General features: G+C 41.4%; 1 protein-coding gene across 2 annotated transcripts in view; it reads left to right on the top strand.

The window, feature by feature from the left end:
• Positions 1-25,659, top strand: part of LAMA4 (laminin subunit alpha 4) — a 144,318-nt gene that overhangs the window by 46,878 nt on the left and 71,781 nt on the right. The window contains exons 4-8 of one of the 2 annotated variants that reach the window (XM_032858354.1): positions 4,065-4,145; positions 13,535-13,749; positions 15,947-16,021; positions 17,592-17,743; positions 19,699-19,809. In XM_032858354.1, coding sequence (XP_032714245.1) covers positions 4,065-4,145; positions 13,535-13,749; positions 15,947-16,021; positions 17,592-17,743; positions 19,699-19,809 — 634 coding nt within the window. Of the gene's footprint in view, positions 1-4,064; positions 4,146-13,534; positions 13,750-15,946; positions 16,043-17,591; positions 17,744-19,698; positions 19,810-25,659 lie in introns of both variants that reach the window. The other variant, XM_032858353.1, reaches the window with a different exon arrangement.

Here is a 25,659-nt window from a genome sequence, read left to right as displayed (position 1 = left end):
ATAACTTTTTAAAGGCCTGAAGATCACCCCCTACCCCCGCCCACACACTTTCTTATAAAGAGAACAAAAATGACAATAAATTCTCCCCCTATTTTTTTTCTTAGTTGAACACCAACTCAACTAACATTTCACCTAAAAGCTTATGATTGTTCAAATCCTCTAATGAGTCTGTCAGTGAAGAAGTCAAATATTTTATAGCCCTCATTTTTCTTTAGAAACCACTAAACTGCTTCAGTTCTTGCTTTGTGATTTTTCATGTCCCATGGTATCAACAATATGTGCAAAATGGATGGTATTGAGAGGGAGAATCGAAACCTCAAACATTAAATGTTCTGTTATATTCATCCAAGTGTATCCTGATTTATGAGCTCCCTTTGTCTCATCTAGATATATTCTTTAATCGTTCATTAATATTCTGCTCTCAAACATTAGTCTTAACCATATCTGATGAGATGTTCATCATTCTGCTTTCTTGCTATGCTATCGTTATTTTGTTAAATATACCTACCTCCAACTTTCCAGTAACAGGTTCTCCATATAATTTCCCATACAAATGAAGATGCTATGTAGCATCATTTGCTCAAAATAGGTTTATAAGCTCTGAGCTACAGTTTCTTTGGAAACTAAAGATGAATTGCAAAAGCAATCCTCCAAATTGTATTGTCTGACTTCTGCACTTTTTGCCCCATGCATGTCGATGTGGGAAACAAAGGCAAAGGAAAAAATTAAATTTCCTTACTACTTACAGCCCATTGACAAGTCCTTGAAACCAGAGTAACCTTCCTCTGGGGGCTCAGCTGCCTGATGTTGACACTTTTCTAAAGGCAAATGAAAGTCAATCTTAGCTTAACATTATCCTGACCTACCCCCCACATCTCCCCCACCAGGATCCTGTGAGTCTACCTTAAACATATAGAAGTTCCTTTTGAAACATCCTTTATCTCTACCCTCAAGATACATGTTGGCAATCATCCTCTAAGCATATGGCCCACTGATAAACATCTGAAGGGTCTCATGACTGAGGGTTTACTAAACAATAATAAATGACCTTTTCCTAACAATAGCTACCCCCCCTCAGCTTGTTTTCAAAATTCCTAGGAGGTTTGTGCTGTCCCTAACCCCCTCCCAGCTTGAAAGTATATAATCAGTCAACCATCACCACCCCAGTGGACCTCCTTTCTGCCCACCAGTCTGTCCCTGTGCTTTAATAAAGAAACCAATTTGCACCGAAGACGTCTCAAGAATTCTTCCTTGACCGTTTGCTCCAAACCCCAATATTTCCACAACAATATGACAGGACTTTCTTACCTAAATTATGACCTTAATGTCTTAAGATAAGAAACTTTTGGAATCTAATTCCTGTGGACTGAGAAGTTTTGTCTACATTCAGTCAACAAATATTTATCAAGCACTTATTATGTGACAGTCATATAGTACTAGTCGCCAGTCACAGTAGTAAACAAAACTATCAAAATGCCCTGACTTCATTGAAATAGGTCAAAATAAAGCAGCATTTTGAAGTTCTTAAAACAAAGTACTGTTTCACCTTTTCAGCTAGGTTATGCGGTATTTCAGTTGATCAAGAACATCTTCTAAAGGCTCTTTCAAAAAAAATAAATAAGGGAGAAATTGCCAGTTGGGTGATGAGCTTCCTGTCTTGGAGGAGGAAACAGTTTCTATTGGATCACCATTCCTACTCATGCTCTTTGGGTGTGTGAGCAGATCTGGGTTCAAAGGGCAGTTGAAGGTCTCCGGGAATGTACTCTGCAGTTAGGCACATATTCACAGATATGGAAACTGAGGCTTCTAACAGCGTACATTTAAAGTTGAAAAGTCTGCTGCAAATGGACAGAAAAGCAAAAATACCCCCACGTGTAAGTAAAAAAAACATTATGTGGGAGTGTGGAGGAATTGGGAGAGACCTTCTTTCGTTGAGGTGGCAACAGTCCTACTTGGGTAAAGAAACCGGCTACAAATAGGAAGGGTGGGATGGGGGGATGTGGGCAGATGTAATCTGTGGTCACTGAACAGGACAAATTTGCCTGAATCCTATAAGGTTCTAGCCTTTGATATGGCCTTATTATTGACTTAGTTGACTATTTTCAAATATCTTATCAAAAATCAAATACCCATTGCCCCTTTCGGCTTTTTAGAAATTCATATTTTTACTTCCTATAAAAATTAAAGTGCCAGGACTTTTATTTGAGCTCAGAAAGTCACCTAATATGAAATCCGCATCACACTTTGAGATATCCTTCAGTAGAGCCTCCAGACCAGGATTTGGATTTCCAGTTCCGATAGCCACATCAGAAAGCAACAAAATTGTGCTTGAGGGAGGTAAGCAAGCAAACAGTGTTAAATCTATTTTTCCTTAGGTTCCATAAAGGTTTCCAAGAACAAAAGGCTCCCGTCCACTTAGAGAGGGCGCCATGGTTGTTAATGTGGGCTGAGAAAGCCTCAGTGTTTTCATTTCCTTAGCCAAAAACAGACTTTACCTTAAGTAAAATAGAAACAATTAATGCTGGTTAAATTAAAAAAAAAAAAAAGGAATCTCAATGGTTGGCACTGCCTGTGAGTCTCACTCCACTGAGACCAATACTCACACAGCTATTCCCAGGGACCATTTGCACAGAGTTCATTTATTTATTTTGGAGTTGTCCAGACATCCTCCCCATCTACTAGAAGCTACAGTAATCGTTCCAATTAAGGAAAATGTCATCTGTTTGAAGCAGCAGGACATTAGCTAAAGGCAGATGACTCCAGACACAGGCAGATGCTTCAGTCCTTCAAGCTGTGGGTAGGCTGCTGGGAGAAACATCTTCAAAGAAACATGCATGAGGGTTTGTCCACATTCTGGATTCTTAACTGTTTTTTGAAGTAAGCTAAAAAAATAAGAACAAGCAAAATGGAGAATAAAGGCCAAAGAAGTATAATTTTGCTGAAATGTTTTTAGCCAAACACAGAAAAAATAAATTGTGGACATTGCCTTTCAGGGCAAAGTATATATTATCTTCTGACTGATTGTATAAATCTCTTTAAACAAAGCAAACACATCCATTTGCTTCCTTCCGAAGACCATTAGGGTAAAATTGCTAATACAAGCAGGAATGTGAGAGCAGCAGGTCACACTCCATTGATGGCACAATACCTAAGCCAATTAATTTGTAAGTCTTTAAAATTTTTCACACCCCCCTGATACAGTTGGATTTATGTGTCAATGTAGAATTTTCCAAACATGTGAAGAGTTATATTCTGTTTCCCCTTCCTTAATAGTTGAACAATATTTTTATTGCTTTTCTGTCCTTTGTCCAAATTTTTATTATCTAAAAAAAAAAAAACCCAACCAAAACAAACAAACAAAAAAACACACACAGTAATCAAGAGAAGGGTTTCTATGGATGAGAATCCTTTTCCTGTGGGTCCTATTTATTGCTTGTGTACTTGTTTTGTGACTTTGGTCAAAAGAGCCAGTCCTTGTACCCCCTATTCCCAATCTTTGGGATATACAACAAAGAAATTAGGGTTCAGTGGGGATTATAGTGTACAGTTTAGAAGTGGTCCGTGACCTTGAAGAGTGGAAGAGATCTAGTGCAAAAAAAAAAAAAAAAAAAAAGGGAGAAACTTTCCAATGTATATACAGAAAATGGTGAGAATACAGAAATTCTCATTTCATCAAAAATCACAGGTAACAAAAAAAAATCACAGGTAACATATAAAAGAACTTGATTATTTTATTTCTGGCTTCAGAGAATGTGATTTAGACTTGCGTTAAATATTCTAGAAATTCCCACTGCTTCGAGTAAAAAGAATTAAGTGCCTCTATGGCAAAATAAGTAAGTGGACCTGGAAAATTGTCTCACCAGTGGATGAACATTTGGGCATTTTCTATCTGAACCTGCTAGTCTAAACTTTCCTGAAAGGAAGAAGATTTGATTTAAGTAAAGCAAATGAGGAGATTCATTCGAATTTGACTGACACCAAGGTAGAGATGATGGAATCAAAAGTTAAGACAATCTTTTCAGTGATGTATGGAATTGACTTCTAATATTCTCTTATAATTCTAGTTTTGCAGAATCCTGCTATAGAAAAAATGGAGCCGTTCGGTGTATTTGTAAAGAAAACTATGCTGGACCTAACTGTGAAAGGTAGGCTAATAAAATTCACTATTTTCTGTGTGGGAAGAAACTTTCTGTTTCTTGCACTCATCAGCTCTGTTATACTCCCATTCAGTGGGTCTTAAGAGGAGAGCAGATCATTTTGGAGAAGTTTTCTTAAATCCCATACCCCAGAAAGAGCTATAAAAATATGCTCCCATGGGTCCAGGTCAGGTTAAATGGTCAGGTGAAGAGGAAAATGAATATGTATATTTTGAAAAGATTCTCTAGATGGTTTTGGTAACACTACTATCTCTCTCTCCATCCCTGAGAACCAGTAGCGTAACTGATAGAGAGGCTTCCTTAGTAGAAAAAAGAGGTGGGGGAGGGGAGGAATTCTCTACTGGTCAGTAAAGCAATACACCGATAAAGGCACAAACCCATTATTAATCCATTTTTTATACCATCTCCTCCCCTGAAAAGTAAACAATTTCACGGGAGTTTGGATTTTCTGAATCCCTGTCAGTATTTAACACCTTTTTTTTTTTTTTTGAGTTTTTTAAAGTTGCTTTGGGCTTTGCTCAAGTAAGAAAGACTTTGGCAACTAAAGATGTGAGCTTTCCACTGCATGATTTCCTGGCGAGACATTTCCCATCCTCCCCACCTGTCAGTCACTCAATTTTCTCAAATCAAATGGCTTTTGCTAAAAGAGTCTCACAGAAGAGTCTTCTTATTTTTAACATCAGCCTCTCCATGTAGTTGGGTAGCAAGATGATGTGGGTACTGTAATGACAGGGGGAAAGGACTTCCCAAGCCTCTGGTCCCAGCATCTGCCCATGCCCACCTCCCAACAACATACTCCCACTACCCCAGATGTGCCGCACAAAGGCCTGGGACTCCAAATGTCAACCTTAAATGATAGGCTATCTCAGTTCCTCAGAAAACACCCTCTACCTCTCAGAGAGTAGCTCCTGAACCCTTTTTAAAAAGCCACGGTGTCTGTGGTGTGGAGAAAATCTCTGCACTCGGAGGGCATAGCTGTTATGATGACTAAATGTACAAATCATAGGTAATTCCTTCACTGAAGATTTTTTTAAGGGGTTTTTCTCTCTTTTTTGCTATGAGGGAAGAGGGAAAGTGAAAGCCCATGGCACGTATGAATTCCATCCTTTGAGAGAGACAAACAGATTTTGTTAATTAATGTCTGTGACACACTCATTCCGTATTTCCTTACTTCGGAACTCAGGAATATGAGATCCCTGACTTGCTCACTTTCTGACTCCGTGTGAGTCAGGGAGGGCTGTTCGTCAGCCAGGGATGGAGGGTTTTCTCCTCAGTGTCTGAGGTTGAAGTCTGTTTAGTGTGACAGAGGTTCAACAGTTCATCACTTAATGGGTGTTCAACGGCCCCGGGGATGGCCTGCTGGCCACAAGCAAGGCCTCCCAGAAGAGAAGTCATCTCTGTCCCTCAGGGTTCAGGCCTGCAGAGTTGCACAGAGATGCAGACCTGGGTCCTGTCAGTGAGAGCAGGGGGCCCGGCACAGGATAGCTTGCCTCCCTCACATGTGGGATTGTAGATGATCAGCCTCCCGGTGCACCTTGGAGGCCCCTGGCCTTGCCGTTGCCCTGTAAGGCTTGGTCACTAAGGCTGGTGGGCGGGTAAGGTCAAGGGAGGAGCACTAGTTGTCAAATATGGAGGAAGTGTCGTTTCAGCCTGGCCGAGTTTGCATCTCAGCTCCAATCCTTGTGGATCCTCCTGAGAGAGTTATGTGAGCTCTACGTGCCAATTTCCACATCTCCAGCATGGAGAAAATGAGAATGCTCACCTCCTAGCGCTGTCATGAGGTGATACGGTGGGGGTTTTAGTATGGCACATGGCACTTCAGAAATGCTCGATAAAAATTGCCTGGTGGCAGTAGGAGTCCCTGGTGGCCATTGTCCAGCTCCCAACCCCTGGCATAACTGTGCCTGGGAGAGGTTGGCTCATTTCCCTGAAACGCAGTTTCCTCAGCCAGAAATGATAGCTTTGAACTAGATAGTGCCCCTTGTTGCTTGTCTCCCGTGTCCTCCCTGCTTTGCATTCCTCATCTCAGCCTTGCCACTGCCCTGAGAGGAGGTGGTTTTTGTCATTTTGCAGATAAGGAAACAGGCAAAGGGAGGAGATGGGGCTGGTCCCCAGTCACAGCACTGCTGAGTGGGAGACCAGGATTCTCACGGTTTGGCTTAAAAATCTGGATTCTTTCCCTGTGCCCATACTGTTTTTCCCAAGTGTCTTCCCAAAGGACTTCTATTTTAAATTTTGACAACTAATGAAGTAGATGAGTCTCTGATATTCAGAAGCGCAGTGACCCTACTCGTAGATTCCCCTTGACTAGAGCTGCATCAAGAAATGTGCGGGAATTGAGCGCCATTTAAAGGCCTGCCATCAACATTGGGGGGGGGAATCGCTCTGAGCAACTCCCTCCACTTTGTCTCCTCTCTCCTGTCCACCCTTCCTCACACCGTACTGTCTTTGAGAGAATGATCTGAGGCCTTTTACTCCAAAAATTGACTTTACCATCCAGAGGACTCTTCCTCAAAATGGAAATGACCACACAGCAGATTGGTGGAGGAGATAGGGATGTGATACGATAAGACATGGTCTTTGCTCTCAGTGAAAGTCAAGGCTAGAGCAGGAGACAAACCAAAATACCATTCACCACAAGGGAGAAAAGGAAAGCCAAATACAAGGATAAGCAAAGCCCCTTCAGGTGTGTAGTGGAAGGAGTGATCGCTTTCCCACAGAGAGGGCTGGGTCACTGGGAAGGAGGTAGCCTTCACTGCTTTTACTTCGTGTTTGACCTTGGGACTGATGGGGAAGGGGTTAGTTTTGTTTCAAGTTTAACAGCCAGGTGGTTAAATTGTCGCAGTTAAGCTTCATCTAATCTCTATTTTCAATGTATTTGTGACCTTGGACCTCTCCACAAGGTATTTTCAAAATATGTTGCCGACTTGTATAGATGTCCATCTATTTCAAACAAAACTACAATTGATCCAAACCGAGAACACACTAGGTGTTTCTGTACTTAGAGATCTTGTAGTCAAGCGATGGTTTTCAAATCTGACTATATGTATCTCCTGGAAACCTTCGGATTCCTGAGCCTTCCCCAAGTCCCCTCTATGCCCCACTGAAAAAGAACCTCTAGGAGTGAGGCCTAGGGACCTGTGTTTTGACTCCCTGTTGGGTTCTCATGCCTGTCCTCTCACTGCCTGGGAACTACTGCTCAACCTTTAATGCCACACTTGCATGATATAAAACACTGTCTCCAAACAGTAGCTCAAGAGCCGCTGGCATCCTCAGAAATAGTCATAGAGGGTCATGAGTTCCCAGTGAATATTTTCTTAATTTTGTGTTTAATTTCAACAATAATCTTGAAGGGAAAGGTACTTGAAACATGTTGTGGACTTTCTGTAGAACCACTTAATAATAAAGGGAGATCTGCCTCAGAGCGGAGGAGAAAGTAACAGCCAGGGGTGTGTCAGTGGCACATTACAGACAATTGGAGGTCAAATGGCATGACATCAAAGCAAACCGAGTCATCACCCAGCACGTGGCCGGACAGAGATGCTCAACTCACACAATCCTCTCCCATGTCATGTTGCAAGTAGACCTTCAGTTGGAACAAGACAACATCATACACTGTCTTGAATTGATGCTATTAATATGAATTCATTACTTTCACAGTTTCGTTTGTGTTTTATTTGTAAAATTTATTTTGGTTTTCAAGATGTATAAAAGCCATAGGTATAAAGAGTTTCTACCTAGTTTAATGTTCAAACTCTTCAAAGATTTAAAGATAATTTAAATGAACACTAGGAGAGGTATTCTCTGAAAATGTTTTTTGCTTTACACACAAGTTCGAGAAACATCGGTCTAAAGCATGAAATATGAACCTCTTACTGTACCATGTAAAACAGCTCAAACACCCTTGTTTTTACAGTGAGCTTTTTGAGTTTTAGCCTGCCCTGGCTCCTGGCTGGCTCTTTCCCAAAGTCCTTTTCCCCATCTCACACTTTAACTTCAGCATGTGGGAGCTGTGGCTCCCCAAATCCACAAGATCAACTCTAGAGCTCACCACATTGTGTTGCATTTAGATGATGACCATGGCGATGATGACAGAAATAGTAACATTTGTGGAGTGCTTACTGTGTGCCAGATAGCTGTTGTAAGCACTTTACATACAATGACACATTTAAACCTAAAAAAAAAAAAAAATCCTATGAGATACCATTCTCATCCTTATTTATAGAGGAGGAAAGTGAGAGACAGAGAGATTCAACCACATGCTCAAAATCACACATTTGGTGGTTTTTTTTTTTTTTTTTACCCCCCAGTCTCTACTATTAAAGTAGGAGCTCTTCAGGAGAAGTAGCATCTCATTCATTTCTCTGCAGCTCTTCCCCCATCACAGTATCTGGAATATGGTAGACAGGCAGTTAAAGTAACAAAGTAACAACATTACTTTGTTTAAGTAATACCTTTCTTTTAAAATAAAAGACAATAACAGTACTGTTAATGTTCCTTGAAAAAGATACCTGTAGTGATGAGAGTCAGTCATTGTTTGTCCTATTTGATCCCCCATTCCACTTCTCCTCATGCCAAGAAAATGGAAGAGGGTGACACAGAATTGAGTGAGTCAAAACAGTGTCCTCTGAATAGAGGTTGCAAATGGAAGTTATCATCTGATGCAAATAATTATAAAATGTACAGACTTTATAGAAAGGAATTTTGCAATTCTCATTCTCATCTCAGTGTGACTTTCCCTCTGCTCTAAGTCGTGTATATATATAAATATATATATAGATATATAGATATAGATATATATAGATATTTTTTTTAACCTTATTTTTTGTAAGAAAGAGAAAGCATGTGCATGAGCTGGGGCAGGGGGAGGGATAAAGGGAGAGGAAGAAAGAATCTTAAGCAGGCTCCAAGCTCAGCACAGAGCTTGATGCCAGGCTCAATCTCATGACCCTGAGATGATGACCTGGGTGGAAATCAAGAGTCAGAAGCTCAACTGACGGAGCCACCCAGGAACTCCTAAGTTGTACCTTTTAAAGATGAGAAGCCTGAGACACAGAGCCATTAGACTTAATCTGAGTCACAGTTAGTTAGTGGTAAACCCAAAACCAAAACCCAGGAGCCTCAATGTCCAATCCAGAGTTTTTAGTTCATACATGTATATGTTCTCAATACCTCAGTACTCCACATTTGTTCCCATGGCAGTCCCCATCCATTCAGTTTTGCCGTGGAATGAGAGACATGCTAAGACAGTAAGAAAATTTATCATTGGGTCTTTTTGCTTAAAGATCAAGAGGGAAGAAGGGGACAAATTAAAGAAAATCCAAGGAACCTTAAAACCCTAACAGGAAAGGCTGAATATAGTATCATCAGAGATAATGATGGTGATGGTGATAATGGTGTTGATGATGACCTTGATGATAGAAAAGAATAATAAAGGAGAGGAGGAGTAGGAAGAGAAAGTTAACATTTATGAAGTTTTGTGATTCCAGGGTTTAGTCTGATTCTTCTGAAGGTATCACGTTTTTTCAAACTTATGCTATCAACTCTGTTATCTGTAAAAAATTCTTCTAGGACTCCCTACTCTCTACCATATCCCCCTTGTGGATTCTTACCCTGGCTTTGAATGGGTGCATTTTCCTAGCCTTATTTATCAGTCTTTCATAGAGAAGTAGAAAGCATTTATATGGCACCTACTATGTTACAGGTGCTTTTTTTTTTTTTTTTCAGAGTTTAATTTAACCCCAATGATGGCTATAGAATGGCATCCCTCCCAGAAAGACTTCTGTGCCACCTGGGAGTTTTGGCACCCTTAGTAAAAGTGTTCAGTGACAGCTGTGTGACCCTAGGAGGTAAAGCAAAGGAGAAAGAACAGAGGAGGGGAAAAGAGCTGCAAAAATTCCCAGAATAGTAGTTTTGGGTCAACATCTTTTTTCCCCCCAAAACATATTTCTTTGTTTTCTATTTTGCCCAAATAATATGATCACTAACTGAAATGACAGTATTCATATACCACAGTTTTTTTGTTTACACTGCAAATTTATCAGCTCTATTTTCCATGAGTGAATCAAGTCATTAGTAAAGCTAGAAATGAGATTATGGGGGAGGAAAATATATAGGACCAGACTACTGTACCAAGGCTCCAGTTCTGACTCTAATTCCAACTGCTGGTCCCTTTGAACCTTTGTTATTTGTTATTTGAGGGTAGGAATTGGGTGCATTGATAGCATTTGATTATTCAGTTGTTATAATCACTAATTGATTAATTAGCTAATTCATTTAATGCCAGACTTGTGGGACACAAAGAGCATTAAACTTGGAATCCCATGATAGGGTTGAGCCCTGAAGTAATGAATAAATTATTTAGCTTCTCCACACTCTAGTTTTCTTGTCTATAGAAGTAAGAGATTATAGGGTGTTATGGGAAGAAACCTTTGCATGCTTATTCAATAAAATTTGTAGGGTTGAAGTTTAGGTTATGACTTCAGAATTCCCTCTGAACCTACCACCAAAAGATGTTCTTGAAACTCAAAGTAGGTTGCTCCTGTGATTAAGATTCTGATTTGCAGGGGCTCCTGGGTGGCTCAGTGGGTTAAACCTCTGCCTTCGGCTCAGGTCATGATCCCAGGGTTCTGGGATCGAGCCCTGAATCAGGTTCTCTGCTCAGCAGGGAGCCTGCTTCCCCCTCTCTGTCTGCCTCTCTGTCTACTTGTGATCTCTGTCTGTCAAATAAATAAACAAAATATTTGGGGGGAAAAAAAGATTCTGATTTGCAGAATAGAGAATTTGTTTTTTCTCTTGTGTAAGACCAAGAGACAACCTATGGAGATCAGATTCAGTGGGATTCAACAGAGTGAAGAAAGTAAGTGTCATCTGACTTCTGTGAGCTTGGGCAAGGTCCTTCACTCCCAGACCTCAGGATTCCCAACTCTACTTTGAGGAGTCCCATTTCAGTGGGACCAAGAGTCTCATATTCTCTGGTGAACCGCAGCAAAGGACAGAAATTCAATCCAGAGCCATGCGTTCCATAAAGTAATGATTTGTGCTGGCTTGGGAACCAGAGAACCTGTAAATCAGAGGTGCAAAGACATGAGTATGAATAATGAAACTCACTGAACATTTCCTCCAGAGGGGTGTCTCTCCATGAGTTCTGTGGCACTTATATTCATTTTTATCTTTTTCATGGACTTCAATTTCTAGAGTTCATGATTTTACATATAAGTGTGCTAGATTCGCTTCCTGTTCTTTCAGGGCATGTGCTGTGTGTTTTTCCTCTTTCTGCCTCTCCCCACCTTACATAAAATAGACATGAATTGTCCCTCTGTTGGATGAATTCATTCATTCATTTATAGCAGCAGCAGTGTGGTCCAGGGTGGAGTGAAGGAAAGAACATCAGGGTCAGAAGGTCTGGGTCTCACACTGTGAATTCCTTGCCATATGAGCCTGGAAGACCAAAGTAGCCTCTCAGCATGCCAGGCCTGCCTGCATGGCCTACCTCCCAGGTGTCTGTGGTAACTAAATAAACCCACCTCGGCAAAGCTAAGGGATATAATGCAAGTAAAGGGTGTAAAGATTGAACGTCTATCATTATTACAACTACACCAAAAAAAAACTGAGACATAGGAGTAAAGCCTGGAAGAACAGATGCAGAATGCCGGACTGTGATTTTGTTAGGATCTTGGGATTATAGGTGATTTTTTTTTCATTTCTCTATTTTTTCAAATATTTTGAGTCATGAAATCCTTTAAAAAAAAAAAAAGAAAGAAAGAAAGAAAGAAAGAAAGAAAGAAAGAAAGAAAGAAAGAAAGGGCAATGTCTTGTTATTATTGGCCAGGTCTTTCTGATTTCCTTGGAAAGTCCTCTCCTGCTTTCCTGTCCAAGGCCAACGCCCTAGCCCAGGGCCTCCACACCCCAGCCTGATCTCCCCATTACAGCCCGAATTCCACCCAGCATCTGAAGCCATCACTGGCTTCCCCCACCTCTGCTATCATCACAAAAACCTCTGTGGGCTCCCTTTCTTTTTCTCTTTCACATGAGAACCTACTCCTATGCCTGACCTTCCACTCCATGAAGGGGTGACTACACATTCTTTCCAGCCACTCCCAAAGCCTCTTCCACTCCAGTTAGCCAGCCTTGATACTAGTTTAGGGTCACAGCAAAGAGGAGGCTGTAGCCTGCCAGAAAACATCTATAGCTTGGCTCATACAGTATTCTTATAAAGTTTGAGCCAACCTTTAAAAACTGCGGTTTCACATAAAAATCCAAACTTCAACTTTCTTGTTTTAAAAATAGGAAGGTCTGGCAACACAGATACTTCATTCCTTCAAGGCCACAGTGTGGAAACAGTTGACAGGAGCTGAGTAGCAGCTACCACCTTGGATGGGGCCTGTGGTCCCACCACTCCCAATAGGGCCTCCCCTGGCCCACAAGACTCCTTTGGGAAAAGTAGAGAAAAGCATTTCTTCCTCTAAGCAGGAGCAACCCCACCCCCACCCCCGCCCCGCACCAAAGGCACAGCTTAGCAAGTCCGGCAAAGGCTAGATGGATTCTGGCCTCTACTCTCCAACCAATCATTAACGACCCAGCTGCCATGACCATAGGCACCATCTCTGCCCCCACAACAAAGGCAGTTTGGTGCCTGGCCTCTGTAGGCTCATATATTAAAATGTCCACCATAATGGCCATCCAGGCTCCAATTTAATTTATCTGTGGTACTTTCAGCCATGCCATGTGCTTTGTCTCCACACTGCCTTCCCTCCATCACAAGATGGCTGCCAGAGCTGAGTGCTACCTGCCTCTTCATTCCCCTACGGATGGAGAGAATGCCTTCCCACACCCCTCAAGCAAGAGCCCTGGGCTACACTCTGAATGAGTCACTCCTCAGCCACACATATTAGCCAGGACAATGCCAGGCACTAAGTAGCTCAGTTTACGTTCTCCGAACAATTCAGTAGAGCAAGGCAGTTGGTGATTTATACCAGTGTTTCTCAATACAGATAATAACATTTTGGCCAGGACAATTCTCAGCTGTGCCCTAGTACTGCCACCCTACAGTATAGTTAGCATATCCGACACCTCTCGATCATATGCCAGCCACATACCATAGTGATTGAGGTGACCAAAAATGCTCACACGCTAGTTATGTCTGGACGTTCATGCATCTGGAGGTCTGACAAAACTGGATGGACTTCAACACAATAGGGAAGAGTGAGTGGTTCTTTAAAAACAAAGTCTGTCCCTATTAGAAAGATGGAAAAGTAGAAACGAATTCGGGGAGGGCAATCTACATATATTCACTATACATTCTTTCAGGTGGGAGAGAAGATAAAAGAGAAGAAAAACTATGGTTGCTACATTTTTACCTGTGATTTTTGCCTCAGATGTGCCCCAGGTTACTATGGAAACCCCTTGCTGATTGGAAGCACTTGTAAGAAATGTGACTGCAGTGGAAATTCAGATCCCAACCTGATCTTTGAAGACTGTGATGAGGTCACCGGCCAGTGTAGGAATTGCCTACGCAACACCACGGGTTTCAAGTGTGAACGCTGTGCCCCTGGCTACTATGGGGATGCCAGGATAGCCAAGAACTGTGCAGGTATGGTACTGCAGATCGTGGCCAGCACGTACACTGAATTTAGATGGATCGATGTTGGGGAAATACTGCAAGTACCCCCTTGTTACTTTTCCAGGGCAATGCACGTTCTTAGGAATGTGCACCCTATACTTAGGAATGAGCACCTTATACTCACCAGGGTTAGATATTATTATCAAAACTACTAGTACAACTTAGCTCATCGGTAGAATAAACCATGAGACCATCACACAAATGAACTTTCACCTTATCATCTAGTCTTCCAATTTTTTTAAAATTTTTATTTATTTATTTGACAGACAGAGATCACAAGTAGGCAGAGAGGCAGGCAGAGAGAGAGAGGAGGAAGCAGGCTCCCTGCTGAGCAGAGAGCCCGATGTGGGGCTTGATCCCAGGACCCTGAGATCATGACCTGAGCCAAAGGCAGAGGCTTAACCCACTGAGCCACCCAGGTGCCCCTAGTCTTCCAACTTTGATCAAAGAAGTGAATCAGCCTTCCATGGATTACCTATCATTGACCAGAATTCTGAATGAAAACTTGAAAGATTTACCTCTGTTTTCTTATTCTGGAAGCTACCTTTTACCAGTTGTGTCTACTAAAACTGACTTCTTAGTGAAATAGATTAGCAAGCCAATGGTACAGTTTAGTCATCCCCCAATGTCCTCAAATTGTCAATGTTAATAGTGCGGGGTCAGTATAAGAAATCTTCCTGGTTAAACTTCAGTTGGACCAAAATGTACAAATTCTATTCATGATTTCTCTAATCCATTTGCTGCATAGAGGGAACATCTTCAGAAATAAAGTTAAATTGCCTTTTTCTAGGAGCAAAAGAAGGTTGAGACTGAATATTTCTTACTCTTTTGTGACTAAGAGGAAGCAGGGTGAGGAGGCACTGTGCCCTTGGGGCATGCTTCTACTGGAATTCCCCTCCCAGAAGCTGATTCCCACCTGAAAAGATTTTAAGAAGTGAAGAGTTTAAAGTTGAGGAGAAGGCGCTTATGATCTGCAGAAGTCACAATAAAAGTATACTTGCCTATAAGAAAGCCAGGTGCCCTGAGGCATAAAACCAGAGGCAAGAAAGGAGTTCTGGGTTCAGTCAGGCATGTGTCTGAAAGGGTATTGGCAAAATCAAAGCCTTAGACATTGATACTCCAGTTCTCAAAACATTTGCTAAACTTATGTTATACCACATAAATGCAGGTCACCATTAGAAATGATGCTAATGTTAGAAGCAATTAAGTATAACCTTGCTGAATTGTTTAATAAATCTACATTTTGTGGAACATCACACAGCTGAAATGTAATAAATGTACATTCCTCTTGAAGCTGATTTTTTTATGATCATTCTATAAAGACAGTTAAGAGGTCGGCTCCCCTCCTAGTATTCATAATACTATCCCAGCTGATGGCTAGCATAGATAGCTTAGGAAATCTTTAAATATTACAAATGAATTGCTACTGAGAAATTCAGTGGAAAATGAGCAGTGTGATGAGATCGGGGTTTTGTTTTTGGGTTTGTTTGTTTTTTTTTTTTTTCCCAAAAGACATTCTTGGAAATCATCAGTAGATTCATAATGGGCTCTCAGGTCTTCTAAATTCACATAAATATGTTCCCGATTCTTTCCACGACATTATTCCTAGTCATCCCACTGATAGCTATCGTTTGGAGGTTTGGAGTCAGTTTTGCCAAGGGTCAAGCACTGTGGGAGCCAAAAACCCTTCTTGCACCTCTTCCCTCCCTCCCCCAGTACTGCTCCTCCCTTACACCTGGCAATGATCAACCCTGGAGTTGGATTAAACTGGAGAATCAGTCCGCGATGAAAGGAGAGCTCTCAAATTCCGGTTGAATGATGGGTTCCGGGATCATTTTGTACTTTGTGAAACTTCCCAGGATCTTTTTGGACTGAAGCAATTGCACAGTCATGCCAGAATCCCAAAAAGTTGGGAGAGGAGTCCTAGAAAATGTAGATTTACTTTTGCCCCAGGACTGCCTTGAATATCTTCCTGGGCTGGCCTAAATTGGGGGAGGGGCATAATCTCTACATCTTGCACTCTACAGGATAAATAAGGAAGAGTATAATTAATCCCTGTTGGAAGAACTATATACTGATAGCCAGTATTTCTAGAAACCAGGAAAACTCTGCCATATCTAAAGTATTAAGAAACAAATCCCTAACCTCTTGTTTTTGTTTCCCACAGTGTGCAGTTGTGGGGGAGGCCCCTGTGACAGCGTAACCGGAGAATGCTTGGAAGAAGGTTCTGAACCCCCTACAGGCATGGACTGCCCAACCATAAGTAAAAATAACAGTACATGATTGACTAACCCCACTTTCTCTAATGTGCTGCAGGTGTAGGATTAAGAAGAGCTATGCAATTCCCTCTCTGCAAACTGCTTACGTCCCCCTCCTGGCTTTAACCCTGTCTTTGCCTCCACCAAGTGGACCCTAAGCGGAAGCTACTTGATTTCAATTGGCAAAATGGGTGATTTACATTGAAGCAACTCTATTTTAGAAAACTTATGTTATGAAGCCTTTAAATTCAGCATCTTACCTCGTGGGCAAAGGCAGAGTCAGAGGCACAATTCCTAGTGACCGAGTTCATTTTGGCTCCTTTTTCTTTGTCATCTCTTCAAGTCCTCAGATAATGTGATATACAGACAATGCTTTATAACACTAGGGAAACCAAGACAATAAGCGACTTAAGTGGCTTTTCCCACATCACTCCAAAATGGAAATGACAGCAGGAAAAAAAATGTTCAGGCCTTATGGGATGGAGCTGAAGTCTTACTTTCCTGGATTTCTCTGTCATTCCAATCAATCAAACCATGAGCAGTCCTGATGGTGCAGGAACCTGTTGAAACACTTCCAAACAAAAGCCCAGAGCTGGTCTTAATGACTTCTCGGGCATCCTTCAAACCCTTCGTCTAGAAAAGGCTATGGTTGATTCTTATAGCATATACGTAAGACCATGTTAAACTTCAAATAACAAATTAACATATTAACAACTATTAACACTCAGTCTGCATTTATTGGTTCTCTAGAAAAGAGCGTAGTCTGAGAAATAGAGATTGGAAACAGAAAAATTTCAGAGACTGGGTCAAACAGGTTTCAAAGCACAGTCTGTTGTCCTCCTTAGTGAGCACAAGTGGGCACTGGGCCCCCCAGGAGCAGCAGGGGGTGGGGGAGGAAGGTGATGACAGCGGTAAGCGGAACTCAAATGTGAAATGCGAGCAATGGGGAGAAACTACGACCTATTTCACCACATGCCCAGGCTGAGCAGATATTCACAAACAGTGACATTCTACAGACCCCCTTCTGGCTGAAGTGTTTGTCCAGACATGAGGTCAGGCCACGCAGAGGCGCTGAGCCACCCCTGGGATAGGAATAGGAAAGACGGGGTGCCTACCGAACAGCCAACTTCACCGGCGGGCACCAAGCAAAAGCCTGGCATGAAGAGAGCCATCCCAGAGGGCTGTCCCACCACTAAGGAAAAGTGGAGAGTGTGCTTCTGCTCCCCCACCCACCTTGCAAATGGCTTGCCCTTTTATGCTTCCTTTCTTTCTCAATTCAGTGACTGGTGTCCGCGACAGCCTACTTGCCCAGTTGCACGTGCTGTTCATTTTGTTAGGTTTTCAGTGAGGATAGTGCCCGACGTACAGTTTGAGTCATCTTGGACTCCAGTGTGCTTTGAGAGTAAGGATTGGTTCTGTGACCCAGAAAAGTTCCTCAGGAAACAAACATAAAAATAATATTAAACAAAGAAGTAGACGTAATGATCTATTAGAGCACATACTTCCCGGATGACTTTCAGTTTTAAAGAAATAACACATCCGTTTTACCTCTAGGCTGTGATAAGTGCATCTGGGATCTGATAGATGACCTTCGATTAGCGGCACTCTCCATTGAAGAAAGCAAATCTGGTCTGTTGAGTGTCTCATCCGGTGCAGCTGCTCATAGGCACGTGAATGAACTCAACTCTACCATCTACCTCCTCAAGGTAGGCGGCCACGTTGTACCTTCAGCTGTATCTCCTGCTGGTCTTACAGGATTGCTCCTATAACTCCTACCCCTTCTGTCATCTGAGTCCCATGGCTGTATTACAGATAGGTTGTTAGACTAGGAAATGAGAAAAAGTTTATTGTAACCATGAGCTTCAATCTAAAGCAAGAGCTGCCACGTATAAAAGAAGTCAATGTGGAGAAGGCAACTACTAAAACAAGCAGTTTCTATGTACCAATCTATTGAGGGAAGGAAAACACTCTTACTTCCTGGGTAGAAATGTACATTGGTTATTCAGGTCCTTACCACAAACTTACCATTACCTTTACCTCAATTTCCAGTGCTTTGAGGAGTTTCTCTAGAAACCTCTCTCCTGCTCTCTCCCTCTCTCTCTCCCACCCTTCTCATCTTCCCATCCACACACACACTGAAGCACACAGACATCCTTGTTCAGTGTCTCCTCACAGGTCTAGTGGTTAATACCTTATACACAGTCAGACAACAGTCAAAAACAGTAGACTATAACAGTGCTTCTACACCTAAACTTTAAGAGGTGTTTTATTCCCCCTCTAAATTATGGGCTCTGTCACAACCAACAGTTATTTTTTAAAACAGTAATAATTAACTGAAAGCATAATGGAATTAATACTGGCACAGATTTTTACTCTGTCAATTTCACATACTGGTTAAGAGCGTTAACTTTGAAACCAGATGGACTGCATTCAGATCCCGGCTCTGATACTTACTAGTTATGTGACCTTGTGTCAGTTATTTAACATGTTCATTCTTTAGTTTTCTCCGTCGGCACCGAGGGTCATTATTGTACCAGCCTCCTGGGCTGTAGAGAGAATTCACCAAGCAATATGTGTAGAGAAGTTGCAAAAGTACCTACCTTAGAAGGCGCTCATTACTCTACTTTTTAGAGGGGCAAATAAATGATATCGACAGCAATTGGCCAAATATGCAAAATGTAAAGAAAAGCAGAAATCATGAAATCATAGAGCTGGATGGACTTCTGTGAGCATTCTATTCTAAACTTAGGAATCATTCTTATCCACACTCATCTGTTTGGACACATGGAGGCACTAGTTCTCAGAGGAGTTGCCCAGATTCAGGCCTCTTGATACCACTTGAACTCTCTTTCCTCAACAGCACAATTTCAAGATAAGTGTACTTAGAGCCGACAGGAAGTCAGTGCCAGGATTGAAAGGCTTAGTCCAAAATAATCCAGGTAAAGTTACGTTAGACCAAACTCCTCAAAAATGGAAAAGAAAGGGCAAATGATCTGAAATAAAGAGCATTGCTCTTCTTCTCCAAAAAAAATAAAAAATAAAAAATAAAAAATAAATTTCCAAACTCCATTTCCCATTACACAGATCCCTGTGGGTTGATCATTTCCTCCAGGGCCTGCCAAAATAGAAATTGTAAAGGTCAGACACCCTGGGCCTCCATCAGTGTGCAGGGTGTCTTTGTGAAATTAGAAAAATGAGCCCTTCCTCCATGGTGAGCACAACCTGGGTCAGAGTCTCTGGCCTAGGGAGCAGAGCTTGCGGAATTTCAGCCCTGAAGGCCGTTGGAACCCTTGTGCAGACCCCAACTTTCTTTCATACCAGCTTACAGCAGCCTTCAGACTGGTAACAGAAGCTCACATTCTACTCTGGGTCCTCTTGTACTGAAAGTGGGGTGTATGTATGTGTGTGTGTTTAAGATTTGTTTATTTGCGAGAAGAGAGAGAGAGCAGTGGGAGGGGCAGAGGAGGAGTCTTAAGCAGACTCTGCACTAAATGCAGAGCCCAACACAGGGCTCAATCTCAGAATCTTGAGATCACTACCTGAGCCACAAACCAAGAGTTGACACTTAACCAACTGAGTCACCCAAGCCCCCTTTTATGGATAGTTTTTAAAACTTGGCGTGCACATACTGATTATTTTCAAAACTTTTTTTTTTTCACAGACGAAATTGTCAGAAAGAGAAAACCAGTATGTCCTAAGAAAGATACAAATCAACAATGCTGAGAACACAATGAAAAGCTTTCTGTCTGACGTGGAAGAATTAGCGGAAAGGGTACGTATTCAGTTTCTGGGACTGCCTTCAGAGAAGGGATTTAGTTGGGGTGAGCCTGGTTAGTCACAAATGATCAAGGCTTAACACAGTGCAGGAAAAATGCAGTGACCCACATGCCTTAAAATAAATCAAGGCAAGATCTGTGGAGAAAGTTAATGTACTTGGTCTCTACAGTCTCTTCCCGTTTTGATTGCTTTCCTTGGAAAACTATGTTTATGGGGAACTTTCATTGTATCTGCTGCTGCTTAATATGGTTGATATATGTTTCAGTTAGGATAGCTGGTCAGCTGTTTGCCATAACATTTTATGGCTAAGAGCTGTAGAGAGCCCAGAAATAAACTTTATTATACAGAAGATAAAATATAAATATTTGCTAAAGGATGCCTTAAGTAATAAAAGGAAAGAAGAACCACGCTGAGAAAACAGTTTTGCAGGTTGACAGGGAAAAAAAAATCACTTTCAAGTTTCACTTTATACCATATACTGAAATAAATTCCAGACAGATTAAGACTTGAGTTTAAATCTCAAATCCATAAGAAAGCAGAACTAAATAATTGTTAAACCTTGAAAGGAAATAACAGTGTGCTTAAATATAGCATGAAAAGTTATAATAAAAAGAGGTAATAGATTTGATAAGATAGTAATAGATTTGATAAGATAAAGAGGTAATAGATTTGATAAGATAAAATTTCAAATACCCAGTAAAACAACTAAATAAATGAAAAAGTCACCTAGACCAAGAAAAATATTGAGGGAAATATGGCTTGTAAAAGCTCTCACAAATTAACAAGAAAAACACTAAAACAGGAGCAGAGTGAACATGAAAGACTATTAAATACACTCCCAGGGAGCCTAATGGAAAAATATCCATCATCTGTACTAATAAAGAAAAATATAACTAAGCCACAAGGTGCCATATTTTACATATTAAAATGTTTGACACATTTTTCCCCCTAATTATGCTCTACCAGTACTGCCCAGAGTACTCTGGAATTTCTACTTTCAGACGCTGGTGTTTGATATTATAAAACACTGAAGTTCTTTTCAAAAACAGTTCTTATTTTCTGCAAAAATAATGGTTAAAATAACTCTGATAATCTCTTTTGAACTTGTACATCTTAAACTTTTAAAAGATTATGTTCTAAAAACATGGATTATTCTAATTGGATCTTTGGAAGATTCAACTACTTCGAAATGTGTATGAAAATTGTGTCCTTTGTTCCTACGCAGTGGTGCATTTTAAACCAACCATGAGCATATGTAGAAAGCGGTGAGATCTCTTAAGTTTCAAAGGAAATACCAGGAAAGAAATCTCTGTGAAAAACTCATTGTTTTTTCATTTCAGTATCATGGTTGGAATTTGCCCAAAGTGTCTCAATTCTTGAGAAAATATTTTCACCGAGATTAGACACAGAGTTACCGATCCTTTTATTGTACAATTTTTCCACTTCTGGTGTAACTTAAATGCAGACGTTCACAGGGAGAAAATAGCATGAGCTTAAAAGTGACATCACAACAGAAGAGGCTCGTGGGCTCCAAGAACAGACCACCAAAGCAGGAGGTTGATGATAAAGCACTTGAAGCTTTCAGCTGTTTCCACTGACTCTTATTGAAAATAAGGTCTTTCTAACAACAGTCCAGATGGTGTAAGAACCTGCTAAAACATTTTGAAACAAATGCCCAGAGCTGGTCTTAATGAGTTCTCAAGCATCCTTCAATCCTTTAGTCTAGAAAAGTCTGTGATTGATTCTCAGAAAGATTTAAGAACAGAGTTGCCTTACGAAGTCTTCTACCACATAATTGACTAATATTTGCCTTTAAATAGACTGCAGGATTTCACTGTACGTTCCCACAGTGATTTTTTTTTTCAAATGACAGTAATATTTCCTCTTGAAACTTGAAAATACCTTCGTGCAAATTGTCACATAAATTTCATGAGACCCAAATCTCACAATTCACATTAATCTAAAGTGACTGGTTTTGTCCCAACCTTCATAACTAAGTCCTCTAGCCCCCTTTTGGAAAATTCTACAGCCCTTTCCTACCCTCTTACTTCTGGGAACCTCCTAAAGGGTGTCCATGCATTTGTATTCACAAATAGCCCCTGCTCGAAAGGACGTCACTTCCACCACTGTTGATCATGTCTGTAGGAAAGCACCAAACACAATGTCAAGATTCCACTTTCCCACGTTCCCAAGCCACCATGCTCAAAGTCGGAGTAGCACTAGGCTGTAAGGAAAAGTGGAGGCGTTGGCCCTCTCTCAGTCTCAGCGCTGCTGCCTCTTGCCAACTGGACCTTGATGTTAAAATGCAGAGCCCCAAGTCACAGAGCCCAGTCTCCAAGGGCTGGCTCAGGGGGTGCCACTCAATCACCTCCACTCCTCTGTCTCCTCCACCTCCACCCTACCCCTTTAGCCAAAACAAAAGCTCCCTGCTTATCAACACATCCAAGAGATGTTTAGGACTGGAAGGAAAGTAGGTCCCCTATGTACATCAAAAGCACCTGAGCCTCATCTCTGATCCTGACAAAAATGTAAGACAAAAAACAAGAATATGTTTCAATCCCCAAAGCATGACTTAATACCTGGTGTCTAAGTGATCGTGCTAGCTGCTAGGGATACTGAAACGAACATAGTAATATAGCATAAACCCTCTTCTCAAGCAGCTCACAATCTGGCAGGGAAAACAGATACATAAAACAAAAGAATTACCACTAGCATTCAATAAGAGAGGCATGGTACGGGCTGAAGGGAGCACTCTAAGGAAAAAATAATGAACTTGCTCACTAGGGGTACAGGAGGGAACAATTCTCAGAGAAGTTGAGTATTGACCTACACATTTAGAAAATGACTAGGAGTTTATCAAGTACTTCCAAGCAAGTGAAAATACCACAGGAGCAAAGAGATAGATATGCACAATGTGTTCTTAGAACTAGAAAAGCTTTAGTATGGCCTAGTAAAGATTAGCTGCGGGGCTCCTGGGTGGCTCAGTGGGTTAAGTCTCTGCCTTTGGCTCAGGTCATGATCTCAGGGTCCTGGGTCGAGTCCCACATTGGGCTTTCTGCTCAGGCAGAAGTCTGCTTCCCCCCCTCTCTCTGCCTGCCTCTCAGCCTACTTGTGATCTCTCTCTCTCTGTCAAATCAATAAATAAAATCTTTAAAAAAAAAAAAAAAAGATTAGCTGCAAGGCAAGGAGCAGGAGATACTGCTGAAGAAGTTCTCAGAGGCCAGATCATGAGGAACCTTGACCACCACACTCAGGAACATGTGGACTTCATCCTGTGGACTTTGGAGAACACTGAAGTACTTACATAGAACCATGAACTGATCAGATTTGAAATTTCGAAAACATTCCTCTTCGGTAGGGAATGATGGATTAGCGAGTGAAGAACTCTGAAGATACGGATAGCACTAGTCTGGAAAACTGCCTCTGGAGTCTAGACAAGCATGGTTGATGGCTACCTTGCCTTCATTTGAGAAGAATTTATAGTGATCAGGTATCAGTCAAGACTGTGATCGTATGGAACAGGAAGAGAGGCAAGAATGGCAGGCAGAGTAAGAACAACTGGGTGACCAATGGACATGAGAAGTAATAAGGAGAAAGCTCTGGCTTGAAGAAATGACTATTCTAAGATTACAGAATGGGGGCCCCCAGCTGGCTTAGTCAGTAGAGCATGCAATTCTTGATTTCAACGTCGTGAGTTCAAGCCCCACATTGGAGGTAGAGATTACATTTAAATAAGTAAACAAATAAATAAATATCAAAAAATAAAATTACAGAATAGATTAATCTGGATGTTTCTACTAACCAGAGGGTAGTTAGAGAAAGATTTGAGTCTGTAGCTCAGAGGAGAGATCCAGTCTGGAAAAGTTGTTAGAAGCCATCTGTGTTCTGGAGGTAAGGAAACCCAGAGTAGGTATCCCTATACACATACTGAAATGGCACACCAGTATTTCCATTACTGTTTCATCCGGTGCTGTCCTTATTTATGCTTGTCTCCCAGAATGATTCCTAGAATTTTCCCCTTTCACTTTGAAAAGTGTCATAGCATAAGCAATAACATATGTGATTATCCTACATGTTGATTATCATCCTCACTTAGTCTGGTTGATTTTTAAATTTTTTTAAATTTTATTTATTTGACAGAGAGAGACACAGCAAGAGAGACAACACAAGTAGGGGAAGTGAGAGCGGGAGAAGCAGCCTTCCTGCTGAACAGATGCGGGGCTTGATTCCAGGACCCTGGGATCATGACCTGAGCCAAAGGCAGACACTTAATGACTGAGCCACCCAGACACCCTGGTTTTTTGTTGTTGTTGTTGTTGTTGTTGTTGTTTAATCAGCAGTCTAGATACACTCCCCTCCATGCTTTGTATTACCAAAAAGTTCTTGTCACTTTTATGTCAAACATGTACGAGGAGACTTTGCTGTTGAGGGGAGTAAATGCTTCATCTATTTGTAATGTGAACCATTCATCAGTTTATAGCTGTCAGTTAATTTTTAATTTCAGCTCTTCTTAAAGCAAGGTGCATCTTTTTGACCAGGGGGCTATACTGTTATTTTTCTTCTATAAGCAAAGGTACAGAAAAAAATAAAACTTTCAAATAAGGCATCACTATCTATGAAGGCCAATAAGTTTGCAATTTAAAGTGATAGGTAGGCAGTCCTCTTTACCTCTGAGTCCTTGGTCAAATATATAGTGTATGTCTCAGCGCCCTCTGGTGTTTGTCAGAAAGAAGTGTTCTTAGACGCCCTCCAGCCTCCCCAGCCCTTCATTGCTTCAATTCAAAGTTTCCTTAAAAGAAATAAGTTAAACGACTACAGTAATCACAAAAGGCCTTTTTCTTTGAAGGATAAAGCCAAAGTTAAATATATAAATATATAATATATATAAATATAAATATATATAATATATAATATTATAATATTATATAATATATAATTTAAACAGATCAAAAATCAACTTGTTGAAAATTTCTAGATGTTTTAAATATTTGTGTCCATAATTTTTAGAAGCAGGGAGGGATGACGTCAGAATAAGATTCATCTTAGTTTCTGCATCATATGATTTTAAAATGGGCACAGACTTTGTATCTCTGGAAAGCTTGAGAACAAGGCAAGAGGAAGACGGGCATTGGAGGAAGGAACGCCAATGATGCAGAATGCAGGTGTCTGTTAGTCCAGAGAACCCACTGTTTCGGGAAGCGTCTGATGGTCGCATTACTGCTGCCCAGCGAGCTTTATATGGAAGGCATCTGGAACTGGCTTGATAAAAATCCTCTGGGCATGTGTTTGCTCTGATACTATTTCTGCTTTGTCTTCCTTGGCTAAGGGCCCCTTCTGTGGCTTATGCCTGGGAAGCTTAAGAGCTTTTCCAGGTAAAGTCATGGAGTAATCCTCTGGCTGGAACACGGGAGGACAGAGCCGCTCCCCTCTCCCAGTGAAACTGTGCAGCGGGTCTACAAGCACGCTCGGGGAGAGGCCACCCTGCATTCTGCTCAGATGCTGCAGCGCTTTGGTAGAGAACTGAGCCTGAAAAGCACCAGATGAGGCCAAGGGACATCTACCAAGTTCAGACAAAAAAACTCCTTCTCCACTTATATATAGCCCATGAGCCAACCTTTCTAATGCTGAAAGGAAGTACACAGGACACGTCCCCAACGCCATGCATACAGGCCAGTGTCCTGGCCTTGAGCCATTTCTTAGATGAACTTCCGTCCTTACACACGCAGAAATATGCACGTCCACATACACACCCACCCGTGCTTCCAGAAGCTGCATTTGAGTCGGGATTTCATCTTGACAAATACTACGTGGGAGCTCGGAAACAGAAACTCCTTAGTGAAGAGAG

This window comes from Lontra canadensis, unplaced genomic scaffold (assembly GCF_010015895.1).
Source record: "Lontra canadensis isolate GAN:19392208 unplaced genomic scaffold, GSC_riverotter_1.0 scaffold14, whole genome shotgun sequence".
NCBI classification, from domain to species: Eukaryota; Metazoa; Chordata; class Mammalia; order Carnivora; family Mustelidae; genus Lontra; species Lontra canadensis.
The sequence above is the reverse complement of the archived record's forward strand: the minus strand, read 5'-3'. Positions and strand labels throughout refer to the sequence as shown.